General features: G+C 39.5%; 2 protein-coding genes across 7 annotated transcripts in view; both read right to left on the bottom strand.

Moving 5' to 3' along the window:
* Positions 1-766: 766 nt before the first annotated feature.
* On the bottom strand, positions 767-17,363 carry LOC111340282 (uncharacterized). Of its 6 annotated transcripts, none has more exons than XM_088755523.1 (11): positions 17,239-17,363; positions 16,931-17,007; positions 16,125-16,190; positions 15,566-15,637; positions 14,850-14,939; positions 14,257-14,397; positions 13,346-13,463; positions 12,733-12,986; positions 6,816-7,083; positions 2,940-3,946; positions 767-2,549 (listed from the first exon to the last, which is right to left on the bottom strand). In XM_088755523.1, exons 3-11 carry the CDS (start codon positions 16,185-16,187, stop codon positions 2,352-2,354), a joined length of 2,211 nt encoding a protein of 736 aa, XP_088611649.1. In that variant the 5' UTR covers positions 16,188-16,190; positions 16,931-17,007; positions 17,239-17,363; the 3' UTR covers positions 767-2,351. The 6 variants fall into 6 exon arrangements, with proteins under 6 accessions (XP_088611649.1, XP_088611648.1, XP_088611651.1 ...); XM_088755522.1 differs by having other exon boundaries at positions 16,931-17,099; positions 17,239-17,343; XM_088755525.1 differs by lacking the exon at positions 15,566-15,637 and having other exon boundaries at positions 16,931-17,099; positions 17,239-17,343.
* Positions 17,364-18,316: 953 nt separating this feature from the next.
* Positions 18,317-20,536, bottom strand: part of LOC111340294 (uncharacterized) — a 6,621-nt gene continuing 4,401 nt past the window's right edge. Inside the window, exon 3 of the mRNA XM_088752789.1 lies at positions 18,317-20,424. Coding sequence (XP_088608915.1) covers positions 20,212-20,424 — 213 coding nt within the window. The 3' untranslated portion in view covers positions 18,317-20,211. The remainder of the gene's footprint in view (positions 20,425-20,536) is intronic.

The raw sequence follows: 20,536 nt of genomic DNA, 5'->3' as shown, positions 1-20,536 counted from the left end.
TCTCAATGACGCCATCGTCTCTATGCCATTTCCGTTTTTTCCGCAAGCATTCAGTGTGCTTTTTGGATTTATCCTTTTTTTCTCTCGATTTGGAAAAGCACTCTAGACGCTACAAGAGACGCTGCTTTTGTCATTCACTTTTCTACTTTTCAGGTCTTTGGAGCAATACTCTCGGTGGCTTTTGGTTTTGAGCTATTCTTAGCTCCAGTGTCCCCTCATGCAACTCTTAGAGTTTAGTAGAACGACATGTCTGGTCACGTTCTGAATAATTACTGTTAATCCACCTATTCATTCATAACGTTTATTCTCGTACACACACATTTTTCAAGAAAAGGCTACGCACATCAGTGGGATTTTCAGTATCACCTATAACATCAGAGACATATGATGCACGAGGGGACTTCATATATTTCATTGTATCTCAATATCAGAGAGTTAGTCCACTTCCTGATTTTTCACAACTCCAACGACTAACACCTCAGCAATCCATTCAAGCTGTTAATTCTCACTTTTATAATTGAACAGGCAAAAGAGTCCGACAATTAACTTGTATGACACTACAAGAAAGGAACAAAATATGTTTCTGAACCAAGATATCTATACAGTAGCTGCTGGCTGCGGTTTAGCAATCGTGGCCAGATGAGATACGTTTACTAAGCTTAGAAGCAGCTATCTGCCACTGCACTTTAAGAACGTTTCTCTCAAAATTCACAGAAAACCCTAAGCCGCATGACGTCTTTATCAATGTAAAGGAGTTGAAAAAAACCACAGAAAGGTATGTTTATTTTACACAAACTGACAATTCAAAATTTAATAACATGTACAATACTTCGAGCACTTAAAAATGATTGACTGCAACACTAATGCTCTAGATGCCTCTAAGGGGTCGGTGAGACGATTAACGTCAGCTCAGATGGCTAACATCACGCTTTGATAATAAAACAGTTATTACTTTTTTTGTAAAAAAAAAAATTGTCGCAAAAAAACATGCAAAAGTCAAAATCAACCTAAGATATATGGTGGTATATTCTTCACTGATTTGATAAGCTAAAAAAGTTAAGAAAGGTTAGAAAGGGACACTCAAGGGAAACCTGAAATGTATTCATAACTAATAAATAAAAATTACCCTACATGTATTCGGCGCAAAAATGTTTTGAAACAATTATTCGGATTAAGTGAATATATATATATATATATATATATATCTTTTTAGACGTTTTGTTGTGTAGTATCGCTGAATATTTTTACGAGTTGTGCCGTAGGGCGAGTCAAAATACAAATACAGAATAAAAATACTCAGTGATACTACACAACAACACGACTAATAAGTAATTTATTATCCAACACGCCAAACTGTTATTTCAGCGCGGGCGAATTCCGCGGATTTTTTACGAAGAGTGCGTGGAGCGAAACGGAATTGGCGCGTTGACGTGTTTCTGTTTGTATTTTCTTCAGTAAATGAAGAAATCTCGAATTCTGTTGTAAATTTTGTGGTGTAAACCATTCTGTTGCCGCGCAACTGTTTTGATTACTCGTATTGAGATACTTATCACGTTTATTCAATTCAATCAGCAAAAGTTAATATCTTTCTTTTAATAGAGTTACTCCAAACTTAGTGGCATCTTTTGCGCTCTTTGGAATTGAATTTTCTTCAAATGTGTTCATCATTTCCTTGGTAACATTGACAAAACGCAAGGCAGCCATTCGAAATTTAGCGCTGATGCTAAATTCACCTTGCGGAAAGTGGTTATGACAAAATGTAACGCAATCCTCGATCGATCCGAGTTCAAGAATCTCTATAATCACGGAACAGTTATACCAATAAGGAATAGTGAATAGAATATTATGCTACATGGAAACTTCGTGCTCCGTATTCTCTTTTGGGAAAATTGGGTCAGTTCCATCAATACTTCATAAATAACCTGTCTTCTTTAAATGATTTCACAATCCAAACTTTTTAAAGCATAAAACATCGGCTTGAGGACCAAAGTCCATTTAAAGTTTGCTATAGTGCAAACTCTAGCCATTTTACAAATTTACATAAAACAATTATTTCGACAAGCTTCCCACGTTTTAAAAAGCTTCTTTTAGTTTAACTTGCCAAAAGTAGTTTTAGTAATTTTTCCTCGTGTAGACTGCCTAAAACTACATTTGTTAGTCACCCAAATCCCCAAAACTTTTACGATTTTCCACTTTTCAAAATCAATGATGCATACACATTCTATCATTATGGGTCATCGATGTGCAAAAATCGCAAACTTCGATCAGTGGGTCATTGGGTAGTAAAACATCACTATCATAATTATATAGGTCAACTATTTGCAAAGAATATTGAATCATGAGCTATCTACTTACGACGACTGTTCGAGTTCATCAATGATTTGTTGCATACTCGGTCTCGACTGGGGCACTAGTTGCAGACATCTTCGGATGAGTGCACGTAGAACGTTCTGCGTCACTAGTGCGACTTGTTGTTCACGTCTTTCAGGATCTGGCAGTTCCCGAATGCAGATCTCACAAAGAAGAACACCAAAACTGTACACATCAAGCTGAGCACAAAAAAAAAACCAGTAAATGACAAGAGTGAAAGCGATTTCTTTGTAACTTTCTACCAGCTCTATGGGGGTGTTTCTATAGCACTACTTATCGGATGGAAGTGATAATCTCTCATAAAAAGCACTTGGAATTTCTAGTTGTTTCTGATTATAAAAACCACAGTTATTTATAATAGAGAAGGGCCACGTTTGGGCATAATTTAAATCTGCATTAAAAATGTAATTGTCGGGCGATTCTATATTAAATAAATGGAGTGCAATTTCAAGTTATTTGATTGGTAGACCCTGGATCAGACAGAAATATAACAAATAAGGAGAAACAAAAATAGGGAGTCCTACACAGCGGATTTGACAAAAACCAAGTCACAATAAACTTGAGCTAACCTTGGGTGTTTGATTTGGGGTGTGTGCTTCGGGTCCACTGTAAATCGGGGTCCCTGGAGCGACTGTCATGGTCTGTTGCTTGAAATTAGCAGTGCCATAATCTGACACTTTCGCTCGCCATTGATTTCCTTGGCGACACAACAACACATTAGCACTGCTGATGTCACGATGAAGAATGGGAGAGGGCCGCTTTTGATGGAGGTAGGATAGTGCTCGAGCTACATCTAGAGAAATAACAGAAACCTCTGTCTCTGAGAGAGATCGTCGCTCCAATAGAGCTCGTAAACTCGTTTCCATGAGCTCAGTTACAATCATAGGTCTACCTTCGATGTTTGTTGTTCCAATGAACTGCAACAAACAAGGGTGACGGCATCTTGAGGCAATATCCATTTCTCGCTCAAACAGTCGGCGGTTATGAGGGGAGATAATAATATTATGAATTCTTTTCACAGCAACGGCATAACCGCAATAATTCCCTTCCACAACTTCTCCCCAGGCACCACGCCCAAGACTTTTCTCTGTTAGTTGAATTTGATTGCGGGGAATCGCCCAGTCAGGTAAGTTTTGTGCCTGATTTTCCGCACGTAAAACCTGCTGAGCTTCTGCAAGCGTTCTTTCAAGTTCATGTTTTTCCTGGTCTTTCGTTATCAGCTGTCTCTCCAAGGTAACAACTTGAGCCCGATTTACCCGTAATGCGGATTGAGCTGCTGACAGACTTCTTTCAATTTCAATCCTTTCTCGATCTTTTGTTTTCAGCTGTTCTTCTAGGTTACCGACCTGTTGCACCTTACTGTTCAGTTGCTCTTGCATACTGTTCTTCAGCAACTCTTTCTCTCGTAATTGACCTTGTAAGTTTGTCAGCTTCTGGTGCAAGGTATTGTGTTGTTGTTCTTTTTCCCTCAAAAGGTTGGCCTGTTCTAATTCTTTTTCCTTCAGTTGTCCTTGACAATGCGCCAACTGCTCTTCCACTGCTCGCAGTCTTATTAGGTACAAATTCTCTTCTTTTGCTGACAGAAGGAAGAAAAAACTAATTTTTTTTTTAGAATAGCAAATGTACTGAATTCATTGTGGCGCATCCAAAAAAAATTCAAACTGGGACGTCCGACTTAAGAGCGAATGTTACCAGTGGTCACACATTAAGTGGCAACAGCTAAAAAGTCAATTTCGCCCATATTCCAGAGTTGGGTAGGTTTCAATGAGAAGTAAATCACTGCATACTTCGTTTAGCTGAATATCGATTTATTTTCGAGAAAATCGATAACGACTGAATTCCGCCAAAATGCGGCTTTTGAAGCTCAAAATTTTGTCGACGAATCTCGGAGCGTCGCGCCACGAATTGAAAACACTTGGACCGATGAAAAGTACCAAATCTTGAAAAACAACATCAAAACATATGTTGACAGCAACTTGAGCAATTGTTGATTGTTTTGTATACACAATCTATTTGAATTTATCCGACCATCTTCTAGCTAGATTAAAAATAGGTAAAAAGTAACCCGTTATTTAACTATTCACTAAACAAAATAATCGACTGAAAATCTGGATTTTGGAAGGCAAAGTGTAGTTCTTTTCGATCTCCGAAGAATTTTGTGGGGAAATGACTCAGTCCGATTTAATCAAATTTTTAAGTTGGATAAAATGCGCTGATTTGACAATGCCATCAGTTAGTCGAAAATGTGCGCATCCACACGCAAACATGATTGTTTCGCATTTTAAATCGAAACTACAGCTTTTTCAACATAATATCTACTTACCCTCCATGTTGATGTTTCACAATAGAGGATTTCAGTCCTGAAAATGTTGCATCGATCGCTCTCACAGTAGCGATATAACTTGGAAGGATAGTTAACACCTTCTGATAATGATTGTTTAAAAGAACTACACTTCGCTTTCCAAAAGCAAGATTTTCAGTCGAATATTTTGTTTAGCACATAGTTGAATAACGGGTTACTTTTGACCTATTTTTAATGTAGTTAGAAGACGGTGGGATAAAGTCAATTAGATTGTTTATACAAACAATCAATAACCTTCATTTTGATGTTGTTTTTCAAGATTTGGTACTTTGTATCGCTCCAAGTGTTTTCAATTCGAGGCGCGACGCTCCGAGATTTGTCTGAAATTTTGAGCTTCTAAAGCGGCATTTTGGCAGGATTCAGTTATTATCAATTTTCTTTAAAATAAATCGATATTCAGCCAAACGAAGTATGCAGAGGTTTGTTTCCCTGTAAGGCCCACCTAACTTCAAAAAGTAAGCCGAATCGATTTTTTGGATGTTGCCACGTTATTTCGAAAATGTACTGTTTTTGGCCACATTTCTTCTTACAGGATTAGGACACAGGTCAATAATCTGGCAATAATAGCAGTTTACAATGCAAGCCCGAAAAAACTAATCGCAAGAATAGCGAGAGCGTTATAAAATAAAGCGCCACAAGCAAAAAAGATAAGCAAAAGCAAGTAAGCTAATTAACTAGAATCTTTGGCTCTTAGCAAGGTCTTTACAACACTAGCAGACAAGACAATTATGTAATCGTGGCTCACCCCCATTTAATACAACGACAACTTCGAACTTAAAAGGATTGAGGAGAAAAATGACCCGCTAGATCCGCCCCAAATAGCTATAGGTATAAACCTACATAAATAAGGAATAAAACCTCCTTTTATGAGGTCGATTTGTTCAAAGCTTACAGAAAAATGGCGTACGTTTTAGTTTGCTACGCGCTGAAGTAAAACAGGCGGTCAGTTGCACTCGTCCCGAATTGTAGATAGTGAAATTGTTAAATTCACAATATAAATGACAAACAACAACAAACATATGAAACATATGTGTGAACTGCGGTTATGAGACGTATATGAGCACGATCCTTCGCAGTAAAGCACTATTTAAGCAATAGTGAAAATCAGACCTGAAAAAAATTTCAGGCATGTACGGGATTCGAACCACTGACCTCTGCGATACTAGTGCAGCGCTCACTAGTATCGCAGAGGTCAGTGGTTCGAATCCCGTACAGGCCTGAAATTGTTTTCAGGTCTGATTTTCACTATTGCTTAAATAGTGCTTTACTGCGAAGGATCGTGCTCATATACGTCTCATAACCGCAGTTCACACATATGTTTCATATGTTTGTTGTTGTTTGATTTATCATCTACGGGTTTATGTCGAATTAATTTGATGGCCCGCTCCCAAGTTGGCTTGTTAGCTCAATTGGTAGAGCGCTGCATTAGTGATCGCAGAGGTCAGTGGTTCGAATCCCGTACAGGCCTGAAATTGTTTTCAGGTCTGATTTTCACTATTGCTTAAATAGTGCTTTACTGCGAAGGATCGTGCTCATATACGTCTCATAACCGCAGTTCACACATATGTTTCATATGTTTGTTGTTGTTTGATTTATCATCTACGGGTTTATGTCGAATTAATTTGATGGCCCGCTCCCAAGTTGGCTTGTTAGCTCAATTGGTAGAGCGCTGCATTAGTGATCGCAGAGGTCAGTGGTTCGAATCCCGTACAGGCCTGAAATTGTTTTCAGGTCTGATTTTCACTATTGCTTAAATAGTGCTTTACTGCGAAGGATCGTGCTCATATACATAAATGACAAAGCTTGTACACTCACGGAAAATTAGTCAATAATAACCCAATAGGAGCCTGTAAAGGCATTTTCTTTGTTCGCTCCTATTACTTTCCTCAAGCTCGACTGAGAAAATTTAGCAAAGCACTTCTAAAATTGCTATGTGACGTCATATTGGCAGAGATCATTTGACGGCGGCTTATACCAGAGAACGATGGAGCCACCCCCTCCCTCCTGGGTGATGTAGATAATTACAACAAATATCACTTTAAACTCACACTTCATTTACTGGGTGTAATGTCAAGAATTATACCTTGTGTGGAATGAAGGCTGACATAGTGTACTTCATGGATGTGTCCCAAAACAAGTGTACTGCTCTTGTCAACAGGACATTGTGGCCGTAAGATAACATCGTGAGCAGCGTTAAGACTGCTGACCACACGAATGCAAGTTTCATAGCAGTTTGTTACGGCACACAGAATAACATGGTCACCCCAAGCGCCATCTTGCTCCATGTACGTTAAGTAATCAGCCCATGACTGATGTCCATGGACGAAGTGAAACAGATTTGTTCCATTCAGCTGTGAAAATAGTAAAATAGAGAACGAAACTTAGAGTGTAAAGTTAATGGTACACTGGATCATGTTGAGTACGTTGGAAGGAGTCATCGAATGAGAAAATAACAGAGATACTAAACAACAGTACGAACGGATAATAACCAATCAGAGTAATGAACACAAGGATCTACATTGGATGTAGCAGTTTTAACTCCTGAATTATCCCTTCTGAAACATAGAATATCTACGGTCTACCTTATCCAAAGTCAAGCTAATCCAATTAAGATTATATAGTCTGGGGGAGATTCAAGTGCAAAGTACTTTTAAAAAATCTTGGGTTGGCCGCTTTCTCCACAAGACAAAGCCCTCTAATTTTCACATGGAGTCTGAATTCATCCGTGACCCGGACATGGTCTCTACTAAAACACTTGAACAACACAGCGTGTTTTTACAAGCAATCCAGAATTATTAAACAGACATTCTCCGAAATAAAGGTGAAAAGGAATGAGTATTTACCGACGCAAAGAGGCAAGGTAATTATCCACCCCTTTCACCAACACTTGAGGTAGAAAATTATTTACGTATGTACCAGAAGGGGATGAATAGCACTTGCCATTCACTTACCAATGAGCGCGCAGTGTGGTTTAAACTAAACGCTGATTTCAGAGTATTTATGATCCTTATTATCCCCTACAGGAGGAGTGGTCATGTGTAGGCTGGTTGGCCCACATGTATGTTGTGTCCTCCTTATACGTAAATTGGAGGGTTACTCGTCTTTAAGTCCGCATGAACGAAGTTAACACACTAGTCGACCATGTGCTCCTTTATTCTCCTATACTTGATGTAAACCTACACGAAACTTATCTGCGCTCACTACGTCATGTAATACATGACCTCACTCCTTTTCTTGAAGAAGACAGAGAACAATAGACCTTAAAATTTAATCCGAAACAAAACATGCAAAGCTGAAAACTGAATGGAAAACTGGTAATAACTAATTCACTTAATTTCAACACGAGGTTCACCAGTTCGAAACAATCCTAGTAAAAGAACAAAGTTTAACATTTCAAATTAAAGTTCACTGTTTCAAACAAAGTTCAACATTTCAGAACAAAGTCTTTATATCTCTCAGGGGGTCTTCTCTGTCTCTGAGGTCTTCCACCTTTTGGTGTTGTTGGCATGCTAGGTACTGTTGCTTGATCAACTACCGCATTCTTGCTGGCAGGGGTTGACTCATATTCGTTTCCTGCACTTGCTTGTGCTTAAGGTGTGATACGAGTCAGGGGTCCACTCGGAAGTGTTGTAGGCACTGCTGGTGTAGATCCACTTATCGCTTGATTTGGTACCGCGGTAGGTTCAGGTACTGTAACTACATCAGTACGAGCAGGTGGTTCTATAAGATCGTCAGGGCTCACAAACTTCTTAACATGGGAAGTATTCCTTGAGTCGTGCGTACCACTTGGAGTTTCCACAACTATACTGTTACCGGTCTTATTAACCACTTGGAATGATACTGGATTAAATGGTGTGGAAAATTTGTTTCTTTTCTCTTATCTCACCAGGACTTGATCACCAACTTGAACATCTGATGGTTTTGCATTCGTGAATTTATCAGCATACGCTTTGGTCTTTGCTTTCACCTCTGCATCTTTGTCGCGAATTTCCAGGTCCAAGTGATAGTCAGCATGTAACTCTGGTAGCTTTCCTCTCATCTTCCTGTTAAACAATAATTTGGCAGGGCTCTTACTGGTTGTCGTATGATCAATACCTCTGTATTTAGTCACATATCTTCTTAGCTCCTTCACCCAGTCTAGCCCTTCAGCTTGGGCAATGCGAATCCTCTTCATCAGGGATGCATTTTGTCTCTCCACCTCCTCGTTGGCTTGAGGCCATTTTGGTGTGGTCTTAATGTGAACAATTCCATTCTGCTTACAATATTCCCGAAATTCTTCTGAGCAGAATTGTGGACCATTATCTGACTTGATGGCCAGAGGTAGGCCGTAGCGGCTGAAGATTTCCTCCAGGTTGTCGATTACTTTCTCTGTGACGGTTGACGTCATGATTGTATACTCATAATAACGGCTGTAGTAGTCCACAACAACGAGAATTGAGTGTCCAGATGGAAGTGGTCCTAGAAGATCTATGGCTAGGTCATGCCAAGGCCCTTCCGGTAGTGTAGTGGATCTCAATGGCTCGGGTGGGTCTGAGCGAGATACGAGTTGACATCCGTGACAGGACTTGCAGAATTTCTCTGCCGCCTTCTCCATACGAAGCCACCACACTTTCCTTCTTAAATTTTGCTTTGTATCGACGATTCCCAGGTGTCCCTCATGGGCTAAGCTGATTGCCTGAGATCTGAATGTGTTTGGTAATACAATACGAGTACCTCTTAAGACCAGCTCTCCAACAATTCTCCTGCGGCTGGTGCATACTTTTTGCATTTCTCGTATCGGCCTGTTTTAATCGCTTCTCTCAGGACTTCTAACTCTTCGTCTGCTGCAGATGTTTCTTCGACCTCTCTTGTAGTTAATGCCCGGGAAGTGGCACTGATGGCTGCGAATCGGATGTATTCTTCTGCTCCATGAGGATGACTCTCTACTTTATCTTGCTTGAGCAGGCGGGAAAGAGGGTCAGCTATATTACTCTGCCCTGGAGTATACACAATTCGAAAGTCACAGGGTTGTTGGCGTATTATCCAGCGTTCAAGCGGGCAAAGGGCTTGGAACGCGGCCCATAGATGACCTTCAATGGTCTGTGGTCAGTCACTAGATCAAATTTCATGCCATAAATGTATGCATGATACCTCTCACATGCCCAAACGAGTGCAAGGGCTTCCTTTTCGATCTGGGAGTATTTGCGCTCGCACTCTGTCAAGCTGGGGCTGGCATAGAAAATCGGCACCCATGCTTCATTCTGATTCTGCACTAACACAGCTCCAAGGCCGACTGGACTGGCATCAGCTATGATTTTAGTTGGTGCACCTTTGTAACAATAAGCTAGTGCTTCCGCGTCAGCCATGCTCTGTTTCAAGGTCTTAAAAGCAGTTTTCTGCTCGGGTCCACAGTGAAATGGAACGTCCTTTCTGGTTAAGCTCCTTAATGGTTCAGTGATGATGGCAAAATGAGGAATGAATCTGCTGCTATAATTGACCAATCCCGAAAAACTTCTTTCTTCGCTGACAGTGGCAGGCTCCCTCGTTTCTTGTAAGGCTCTGACTCTTTCTTCTGTTGGGCCGATTCCTTTTTCAGACAGAACGATACCCATAAAAATCACTCTGTCCACGTTGAACAGGCATTTGTTAGCATTGAGGGTTAAGCCGTGCTGCTTGAGACGTTCCATTGTCTTATGCAAGCGCTGGTCGTGAGTTTCCTGATCCGGACCGTGTACTATAATGTCGTCAGAGATATTCTCCACTCCTTCTATTCCGGCTAAAGCTGTGGATATCTCGTGTTGGTATTGCTCACTCGCCGAACTCACGCCAAACAATAGACGTTTGTACCTGTATAAGCCTTTGTGCTTCACAAAGGTGGTGATCTGTCGCGATTCTGGATTTAGTTCTAATTGGTGATATCCCCACTTTAGGTCTAACTTGTTAAAGACTTTTGAACCATTCATGTTGTGTAGCAGTTCATCTCCAGTTGGTATTGGGTATCTACCACGTACTATAGCCTTGTTCGCTTGCCTCATGTCAATGCAGAGTCGTATGTCACCATCTGCCTTTGGTATGATCACTACTTGGTTTACCCATGGTGTAGGCCCGTCTACTTCCTCTATAGTATCACAATTCAACAACTCCTGAACCTTTTTTCTTCCTTCTCTTGCAAATTGAAGGGGATTCGCCTCTGGGGTCAGGCTACTGGTTTCACTGCCTGATCTATATGCAATGTTACTTTCTTGGACTTCAACTTTCCGATCCCACTAAACACCTCAGGGAATTTCTGTTGCAGTGTCTGTTTGCTTTCAGCGATTGTGGCGATGTCAACACCTATCTTCAGCCCCCCTAGCCTCATTGCGGTGTCTTTGCTGAGGAGAGGTATTCTCTTTCCTCTGATAACTAGGAATTCGGTCTGGACTCTTCCTTTCCCACTAGTACTTCACACGTGAAGCGACCTTTTACTGGGAGGGGATTGCTGGATGCATAGGCATACAATTTTCTGTCGACAGGAGCGGCTTGAGATTTACACTTGATCTTCTTAGCTTTCAGATCTTCCCATGTACATTCATCAACAATGTTGTTGGTGGCCCCAGAATCCACCAACATTCCTAATTCCACTCCTCCCACAGATAATTTGGGCATATTTGACTGAGCTTCATTGGTGATCCTGAATGCATAATCAACTTGCTCCCCATTGAATTGTTCTTCTTACACCTGCTGGTTGACTCCTGGTTTTGGTTTGGTTTTGCAAACACTAGCAAAGTGACCTTTCTTTTTGCATTTTTTACATGTTTGACCTTTGGAAGGGCATTTTGGATCTCCACCCAGGTGACCACTCCATCTTGTTTTCTGAATTTCTTTGTTGACCTTTTCATCTCCTACGTTTTTCATAGACCCTGTGTGCTTCTTTAGTCTGTTCACTCGTACTGAGCTGAGACATTTGGTGTTCTACACTTTCACACTGTTCTGCAAGTTCTAAGGTGCGTGCGAGGGTAAGTTTTTCTCTTTCTTCAAGTAATTTACGTTTAACACAATCTGACCTACATTTGCATAAGATCGCATCTCTTATCTGGTTATCAAAGTCTGCCCCAAAATTTGTCTTTCCCTTCTTTTCTCAGTCAGGTTGCAAACTGCAAGACAGTCTCACCTGGCTGGTGTTGGAGTCGGTGAAAGTTTTGGCGAGCAAAAGCGGAGTTGACTTTGGGACGAAAATAGTCATTCAGTACTGTTGCAGCTGCGGCGTAGTCCGTTGCATCGCCGGTGTCCGCGAGAGTAGAGAAGATTTCTTGTACATGTTGTCCCGCTAAATGGAGTAGCATAGCTCTTCTTCGTTGCCTCGTTGTTGCATTTGTACTTTCAGTGATGATTAGGCCCTTGCCATCCGCAAACAATTCAAAAGATGTTAACCATCGCGTCCAGCGTGGTCCCAACGAGGCAGGTTCCTAGTGACAATCGAACTTACGAATCGTATTGGAAGCGCCATTTTCGCTCGAAGACATCGTGTGTCTCACAAAACTATCCTCGTCGCCAAGGTTGTGTCCTCCTAATACATAAATTTGAGGGTTACTCGTCTTTAAGTCCGCATGAACGATGTTAACACACTAGTCGACCATGTGCTCCTTTATTCTCCTATACTTGATGTAAACCTACGCGAAGCTTATCTACGCTCACTACATCATGTAATACATGACAATGTAGATCTAACCTTTATGGTGCTCCTAAAGTAACAGTGGTTAACAGGCGCGTAGCGTCCTCTACGCATATACTCACGTGCGTACTTGATGTGACCAGAAAAATTTGAAAACAATGTTGTGTTTGGGCCAAGTTTGCTGAAAATAAGGGCAAGACGCTTTGTTCTTTGCTTGTATTCACACGACTATTTCAAACAAGAAATAAAGAACGCAGTATTTTTCGCTCAGTTTACTTAGGTTTCTAGATCATATGTACTTGTACGTGCGTACTTGAAAAATGACCACGCTACGCGCCTGGTTAACATAGGGTGTAAGATATCAACTTACTAGTTTAGGGTTTTCTCTGAGGTACTGGACCAATATTTGTCTTAATTCATCATGCTCGATTTTGATTCTCATTGCAATTTCCAGTTGATCTGACAAAGCATAGAACATGCAATTTCCAGATCCTTCATTGTCAACAATTCTGAAGCCCTTGTCCGAAGCAATTTTCTTCAACTCAAGTTTTAGGTCTCTCTTGTCATTGACTTTGCTTGCATCGGGTTTCATCTGCTGAAGCTGAGCAATAAACTCAACAGAACCTAAGTGGACAAACGTATGAATGAACAGACGATAAGTACCACCCTGCCTGTGATTTAAGGAGGAATAAAAACTTGTCGGTGAGTGTTAATCATTAAGCGTCCTTTTCACTCATGATTTCTGAATTTGTAGTATAGGATTTCAATATGGAGTATAATGAAACAACCTCTTTGATATTTATAAGAGGGTTTACAAAGCGATGGATACCACCATAGTTAGTAGAGGGTCCCCTCTACTAATTATGATACCACCGTAGCCCAATGAGAATTTATAGAGATGACCCGTGCATAATTTTTCTGGAACAGTTTTTTACAATAACTATCATAATTCAAGAAAGTCAATCGTTCTCTGTAACAAATACCATTTAACACATGATGTGAACTGTGGGGGACCGGCTCCTTTGTTGATCTTGCATGATCTTGTCTACGACTGAAGGATACTTGAAAAAGTTCAACCATGGCATCAACGATGACCTGTGCCTGAAAGAAAAAATAGCACAAGCATAGAATATTTTAATGCGTGGGCAAATATCTACTAGGCAATTTTTAGGATTAAATGTTTTGAAAGATTATATTCAGATGCATTCCATCTTATCAAAAATTGAGGAGAGTCTCTCCACTGAGCCTTAACTTCAAAGTGCATGTACAGTAGATTGTAAGCGTTTTTTTCCAATTAATTGATCAAGTTATAATTTTCATGGTTCCCGATTGAAGTTTTTCACCTCGATGATTTCTTTTCAGTGAGAAATCTTACCCCCAGAAAAGCACAAAAACATACATAATATGATAAACTGAAACAATTGTTGGGGTATTGTCTCAGGACTAATGAATGTGTCTATAAGATCTGAGATTCAAAATTTGACATGAAATACATCGATTCCTCCTGTATATCTTTGAACACGTAAATAAGGATCTTAGTATTACCAGTTAATCTACATGTTAAGTCTACTGTCAAGCCTTTGGCTCTTACTGCTAGAGCTCATCCCAGTTTCAACCGTTTGCACGGCTTCTTACCCTAGTTGAATGCTAGGACATCACAGTTGGCCCCTGCAGCAATTGGGAAGCTGTAATTATTAACAGTTCTAATAACCTCTTCCTACCCCCAGGTGCAGGGTTGAGGCTTGACTGTGAGTACTGAGACTCATCTTTACCATTAGTGACTCAGCTATACTCAGGTCTCTATCCCGGACCAAAGCATCAAGCCACAGTGTCTACCACATGCAGTTCCAGTTAAATTAGTTAATAAAGCAAATTTTTTGGCTCCTGCTCTTACATTTTCTTCTGACTTCAAAGCATAAAACTGATATCCAGTGGGGCAATTGGGCTGGCTGCATACATAGCCAAATATTTTGCTCTCATCGTGGTCAAGAGTGACATATGATATTATCTTGACAGGATGTACATACTGCACTTCCTGGTTAATTAGAAAATGAATAAATCAGTTAAAACCTATTGAAACACACGCAAAACAATATATACTTATAATTTCAATAAGTAGAGATAGAAGGGACCATTCACTGTCTCTAATTTCCCTTTGGCTTCTGTCGAATCCTTCCTCCATCAGTTAACTCCCAAGGAATTTGTGACTTGGATGGATAGATGAATGAATAAACAGTATTTTATTGGATGGATAAGCCTGTGACCATGCTTCAAGGGTAACTTAACAAATGATTTGGTAAGATGCAAAAAGCATTTAATGCTAGTACAATAGCTCTTGTAGATTCTCAACATTTGTTTCAGGAAAAAGTGAAAGTAATATTTTAGTGGGTGAGATTTAAAAGTTATAGCTAATTTCATATTTCATCACTATAATTATGTTAACTTAATTACCTTGGCCAAATATTATTAGCATTTATGCACACATACTTGGGTATTTTCATCCACTATCCTGACACCTGCCAAACTAACAAACAGTGCCACCTTCTGTTTATGCTCTCTCTTTTTCTTTGCCTGCACCTAATTTCAGCAAAAAGATGCAAATTAAGTAGTTGTAGTGTACTAAAAAATCTCAGACTGTTTATGAGGTACTAAAAAATCTCAGACTGTTTATGAGGTATTAATAAGTTGGTTCACCTGAAAACATTTGCAAAAGCCAAATAGGTGGCAAACTCTAGAGAAAACTGATACCATCATCAATGGACTGAGAAGGTAGTAATTATTCAGCTACCAAGGCTTTTATATCCATCAAATCTCCCAAAATAACAGGCACTAATTTTTAAGACAATACTTCACTCACATTTGTAACAATTTCTCATACATTAGCCTCATAAAAGTATTCTGAGAGATTTCAGATACAATAAATAGAATTGATATAACAGTCAAGAAATTTTATAATTTAATATTGCAACTGCCATCAAGACTGTAATGAAATTTTAGCTTAACCTTCAAAGTAATTATAAAGCAGTTGTCAAAAGTTTAAGTTGGGATCTTTTGTAACAATAATTATCAGACAATCAAAATAATTGGGATATCATCATTCAAAATTTTCATGGAAAGACACATAAACAACCAAAAATTCCTCCTAAAATTAACAAATTATTAAAAAAGTATAGTTTTGATCAATGTATCAGCTACTCAGGTACCTTTAATTGCTTAAAAGCCTCAGCACACATATCCCCACCCTCGTGACAAACAACATCTGTTATGCCTACAAGCTTTGAATTAACAGCAAATAATACAGTGTCAAGCAAATTTCAATTTTACCTTGTACAGAAGTTGAACATGAAGCTCAGCTCTCTCATCCTGACTATATAAATTGTTTCTCAGATACAGGACATTAATTTCTCCCTCTTGTGTTTCCAACAGTCATATAATTGAAAGTATATCATGGGATTTTTTTCATGTGACGGAGGGGAGATGAAGTGAGTTTAACCTAAAACTAATTGTGAATTTTTTTTAAAATTTTAAATTAGGTGCATACCGTAAATAATTTAAGGTGAAACTGAAACACAAATGTGGGGAGGTAACACAATCTAGTCACTCGTGCTGCCTTTAACCATGTATTTCTGTGCAACAGTTATGACTACTAATATCAAACCTTAGATGGACATCTTGCTGAAAAATTATGGTCAAATAGGGTAATTTGACTCCAAGAGAAAAACCAGAAAAACTATTAAGGCTATATGACTATATGGATCAGACCTTGCAATTAAATTTGGTTCCTTCTCCTCCAAATGTCTGGTCATAAAAATAAGAACTTCCCATGTCCTTAATATAATTAAAAGGAAGAGAAAAAAAAAATCAAATAATTAAAGGCACTATTAGACAAAAATGCTGTTGTTCCCATGCATAAAACAACTCAAAGGAGTCAAGAGCAAACTGTTAGACTTATAATGACACAACATGCAATGCATATATGTTCCAAGTTTCTCTCGGTAAGTTCACAATTGGTCCAATATGATACTCTCATACCAGAAGCCCCTTATAAGTTGGGAAAAGATTAGTAATTCATTTAAGTAAAAGCCACTGTTTATCAGTTGACTATGGATTCAACAACAATGAGCATACAGAACAACACATGTCAGGTCAACCTAGGTAAAATCCTCAACTTAAAATAATCTGCCCGTACTTAATGCCTTCGATCCTGTTCCCCTTTAGAGTCAAAGGGAGCTAACGTATGATTATTAGGTTTTCAGTAAATTCAAGAAACGATCGACAATTACGAGTTTATTTGACAATTATGTTTGTTAAGATAGAAATTTTGTTCTATAAATAGGGGGAACGTACAAATCTTTAAATTTTTTTGGAATCGTTGTTTATCGCATGTCATTTCAGTTTCTGTTATCATTATATTTCAGTTAATGTACCTTCTCATATATAAAAAAAAGATGCTTTGAAGCACTATTTTGGTTCTAATCCTCGCCCCTACCGAATAAATCCTTTGAACGCAACTTCCTATTATTCTTTCATTGGCGTAGTACATTAACATTCAAAATGTTATGACAAACCGGTAAATTCAACTACAGCCACCAAAGTCAATGGAAGGCTTCAGTTTCTGTTGGATTCTTGGCATCAGGAGTGATCCCTTCAGAACAAAGAGAGGAAGGATAAGAAGCACCGCTATTCCCAATCCAAAACGATCACAGCGTGGAAATATTAACACTCGCAGTGTTCAAGCTGCATTCGAGAAACAGATAGAGACTATTTATATAAAATATAGTCATAATAAATTTTAGCTGTTCAATTGAAAATTGCGTCGCTGAAAATAACTCATTAGCTGTATAAACAAAACTAACTATATGACCCAACATCTTACCTCCAAATTGCTGTGCAGCAAATTGTTTACCCATAGACTGTTGGCTGGAAAGCGAATTAATCTGTGACGTCATTCATTTCAACTTCCTGTTTCTGGAAAAGTCGCTCGGCTGGAAGCAGAGTAGTCTCCCTCGCAGCCGTTTTTAGTCTCGTCACGCAACGCTCCTCCCCACTAGTAATATTTTAATGGATGAGATTTAAAAGTTATAGCTAATTTCATATTTTATCGCTATAATTATGTAAACTTAATTACCCTGGCCAAATAACATTAGCTATATGCACACTTACTTGAGTATTTTCATCCACTATCTTGACACCTGCCAAACTAACAAACAGTGCCACCTTAATTGGGGAGAAGCGTTGCGTGACGAGACTAAAAACGGCTGCGAGGGAGACTAGAAGCAGAGAGAATGGGCTGTGAAAATGTCGATCATCCCACAGAATCAACAAGGATGTAAGGCGAAGTACTTTCTACGCATCAAATGCTTTTGAAAGATGGCGTCTTGTTAAAACAGTACACGCTTCCACAGTATAGATGAATGTCCAGAGGAGCCTCTTTACTCTCGTCACGCAATCATCACATCATCCAAAGCGAAAATAGAGGGGTCCCTAATAAGTTTTTCGGGATCCGGGATTGGGCTTATCTAAGGTCGGGATCCGGTAATTTAGAGTATGCGGGAGCGAGATGCGGGACGAGATTTTCCGCGTTCTAGGATATTCCGCCATTCCCGCATTCCATCAATCCATCGAATAGGATCATCCTCTTTAACTCAAAGTGTCGTATACCGAACCTTGCTCGCTTCGCAAATTTGGCGGCTCTTTAGGGCATTAGTGCTGAATAAAATGGTTAAATGCTCTCTCTTCAAATAAGAATCTATTTCTTCAAAGTCTCCACGATGTGCAAAGCAAACCCGGCTGTCTAGATATTCTTGCAAATCAATTGTGTGCCGCCGGAAACGATGATTTGATTGCTTGGAACAGGACGTTATTAAATGAGTAATGCCATGATAACCATTTTTCTGCATCTGAACAGGGTTTTCGCTCAAAGTTTAGGTAAATTAAAATACAGAATAGAGAAATCATTGCTCATTTCCCCGTTTTATTACAGGTTCTACGCTGGAAAATATCGATGCGCAACTAACAGACGTTTTTCATGTAGTGTGATCGCGCGAGTGAGACAAAAAAGACCATTGTCGGTAGCAGCGATTGGTGTTCGATATAACTTGAACAGAGGTCATCATCGAGGTCTTCCTCTCAGGTTGTCGAAACGTCAATCATTGCCACCAAAAACTGTCCTTTTCAGAAATACTCCCACCTAGAGGATCACCCTGTTGAACAAGCATATCTCTAATATGATGGCAATAAAATGAATGCATCCAGCGTTCCACTAAACCAAAAAACTAACCAAAGTTTGGTAATATGTTTATCAGCTAACTTAGATTTTTTAAATGAACATTAAAACGATGAGATATTGTGTTGATACATTAACCAACGGTAAACAAGTCTGAAAAATGTTATTTATAGCTATGGGAGTATCAAGGTATGTTTATTTTTCTTCTATCTTTAAACCAGGATTGATCATGTATACTGCATGGCAAGGCTGAGGCAGATTGCACCGATAGTTGTTAGGACGTGCTTTTAACAATTAAAGCACGTGCTTCAGAATGGTGTCCTGATGACTTACTTACGATGGTATCAGGCTTAGCTTTCTCTCCTACAGCTGTAGCTGAACGTATACCAGTATCAATTCAATCTAGCACTCTCATCTAAATCCATCGATTAAGCTCGGTATAAATACCAAGGGACGGAATCATGCCTAAGAGCTGTGCTAGAGTAGACCTGATCTGACCCAAATATCAGTGTGCTGATGCGGCGAAAAAAGGTCCACATGGTTTCCAGAATCATGCCTTGCGCTGTGGTTGTATTGAGAAATTTTCTTTCCATGGTCTTCGATATTTATAATCTTACGTCGCAGCAATAGAGTAAATTATAGAAAACTTTTGTGTTCGTATACTGCCAATCAATGTAACAAGTAGCCTTACCTATGTAATGAATCAGTAAATACTAGACGATCTTCTCAGCTAACAAATAGCTATTTTTTTTTTCACCGCCTGTAGATTGCTCAATTTTTGTAGGATCATGCGTACTTGAGGCATCTGTCGGTCGAGTATCGGTTGGTACTATCGGTGGACATGCCGACCGATAATAAAACAATGGTTAGAAAAAAAGTGGTTACCAATGCACATATACCATCAACAGTCCATAATACACTACCGACACTCAACTCATATGCTACTGACTGTTAATCGCAACGTAACATATACGAGGTGTCGGCCGAGTGACGACCGACATAGCGACCAAGTACTGACTGACACTCAGTCGACTATCAGTCGACATGTCGAAAGAGTATCGGCCGAAAAATCGACCGACAGATGCTTGAGGTACACATGATCCTTGTACTGTAAAAAAAGAGCGGGGAACCTATTACTTGAAAAAGCCGTGAAATAAAGTGTATCCCGACAAAATGATCCATAACAATGGACAAGAGAAAAACCCATTGCGGATGCAAACTACAGCACTTCCAGCACGTTTTCATTTCTTAAATTGAACTTGAAATCACCTAAAGAGATTAAAATGAGTAACTGCAAAATAACAGTCATCAAACTGAAGTCATATTCTACCAGCTAGAGCATCAGTAATATCCAGTGGCGGATATAGGGGAGAGGCACAGGCGGCCCGCTCCCCCCTTATTTTGGTTAGAATAGTAAACGCTGAGGGAAGATAAGCCGGCAGGTGAACACACACAAATAAAAAAACGCCCCTTCCCCGCCCCTTTTTAGCTCAAGGTCTAGATCCGCCTCTGATATCAACTATTTCTCTCTCCTTGTTCATTCAGATTCTTGCGTAAGTTACAATAGGCAAATATTCCGCAAGTAGCAAAGCAATAACACTCTGTTAGAAGTTGATACAAACTCTATCGAGTTGTATCTTGCCCTTCCTGTTCAATTTCATCAATTATGTCTTCCATACTTGGTCTCGCCTCAGCGTTTGTTTCCAAACATCCTCGGATAAGAGCTCGAAGGACACTGTTTGTCACCATTGCAACTTGTTGTTCTCGCCTTTCAGGATCTGGTAAGTCCCGGATGCACATCTCACAAAGAAGTACTCCGAAACTGTAGACATCAACCTGACCGCAGAAAATGAAGAAATAAATAAAAGGAACAAATTGAGATGCAACACTTTGCTAGCTAGTTGCTTTCAACGCGACAGATTACTATGTTATTAGCCTTTAAAGGCTT

This window comes from Stylophora pistillata, chromosome 3 (assembly GCF_964205215.1).
Source record: "Stylophora pistillata chromosome 3, jaStyPist1.2, whole genome shotgun sequence".
Taxonomy (NCBI): domain Eukaryota; kingdom Metazoa; phylum Cnidaria; class Anthozoa; order Scleractinia; family Pocilloporidae; genus Stylophora; species Stylophora pistillata.
The sequence above is the reverse complement of the archived record's forward strand: the minus strand, read 5'-3'. Positions and strand labels throughout refer to the sequence as shown.

What these genes read in the sequence shown, in the direction of transcription:
- LOC111340282 (XM_088755521.1), bottom strand. Translation starts at nt 16,911, where the DNA reads ATGTTAATGTACTACGCCAATGAAAGAATAATAGGAAGTTGCGTTCAA. An exon ending in TAGTGGATGAAAATACCCAA is followed by an intron (nt 14,398 to 14,849) that starts GTATGTGTGCAT and finishes CTAATTAACCAG; the next exon opens with GAAGTGCAGTATGTACATCC. An exon ending in TCAGAGAAAACCCTAAACTA is followed by an intron (nt 7,084 to 12,732) that starts GTAAGTTGATAT and finishes CTATTTTCACAG; the next exon opens with CTGAATGGAACAAATCTGTT.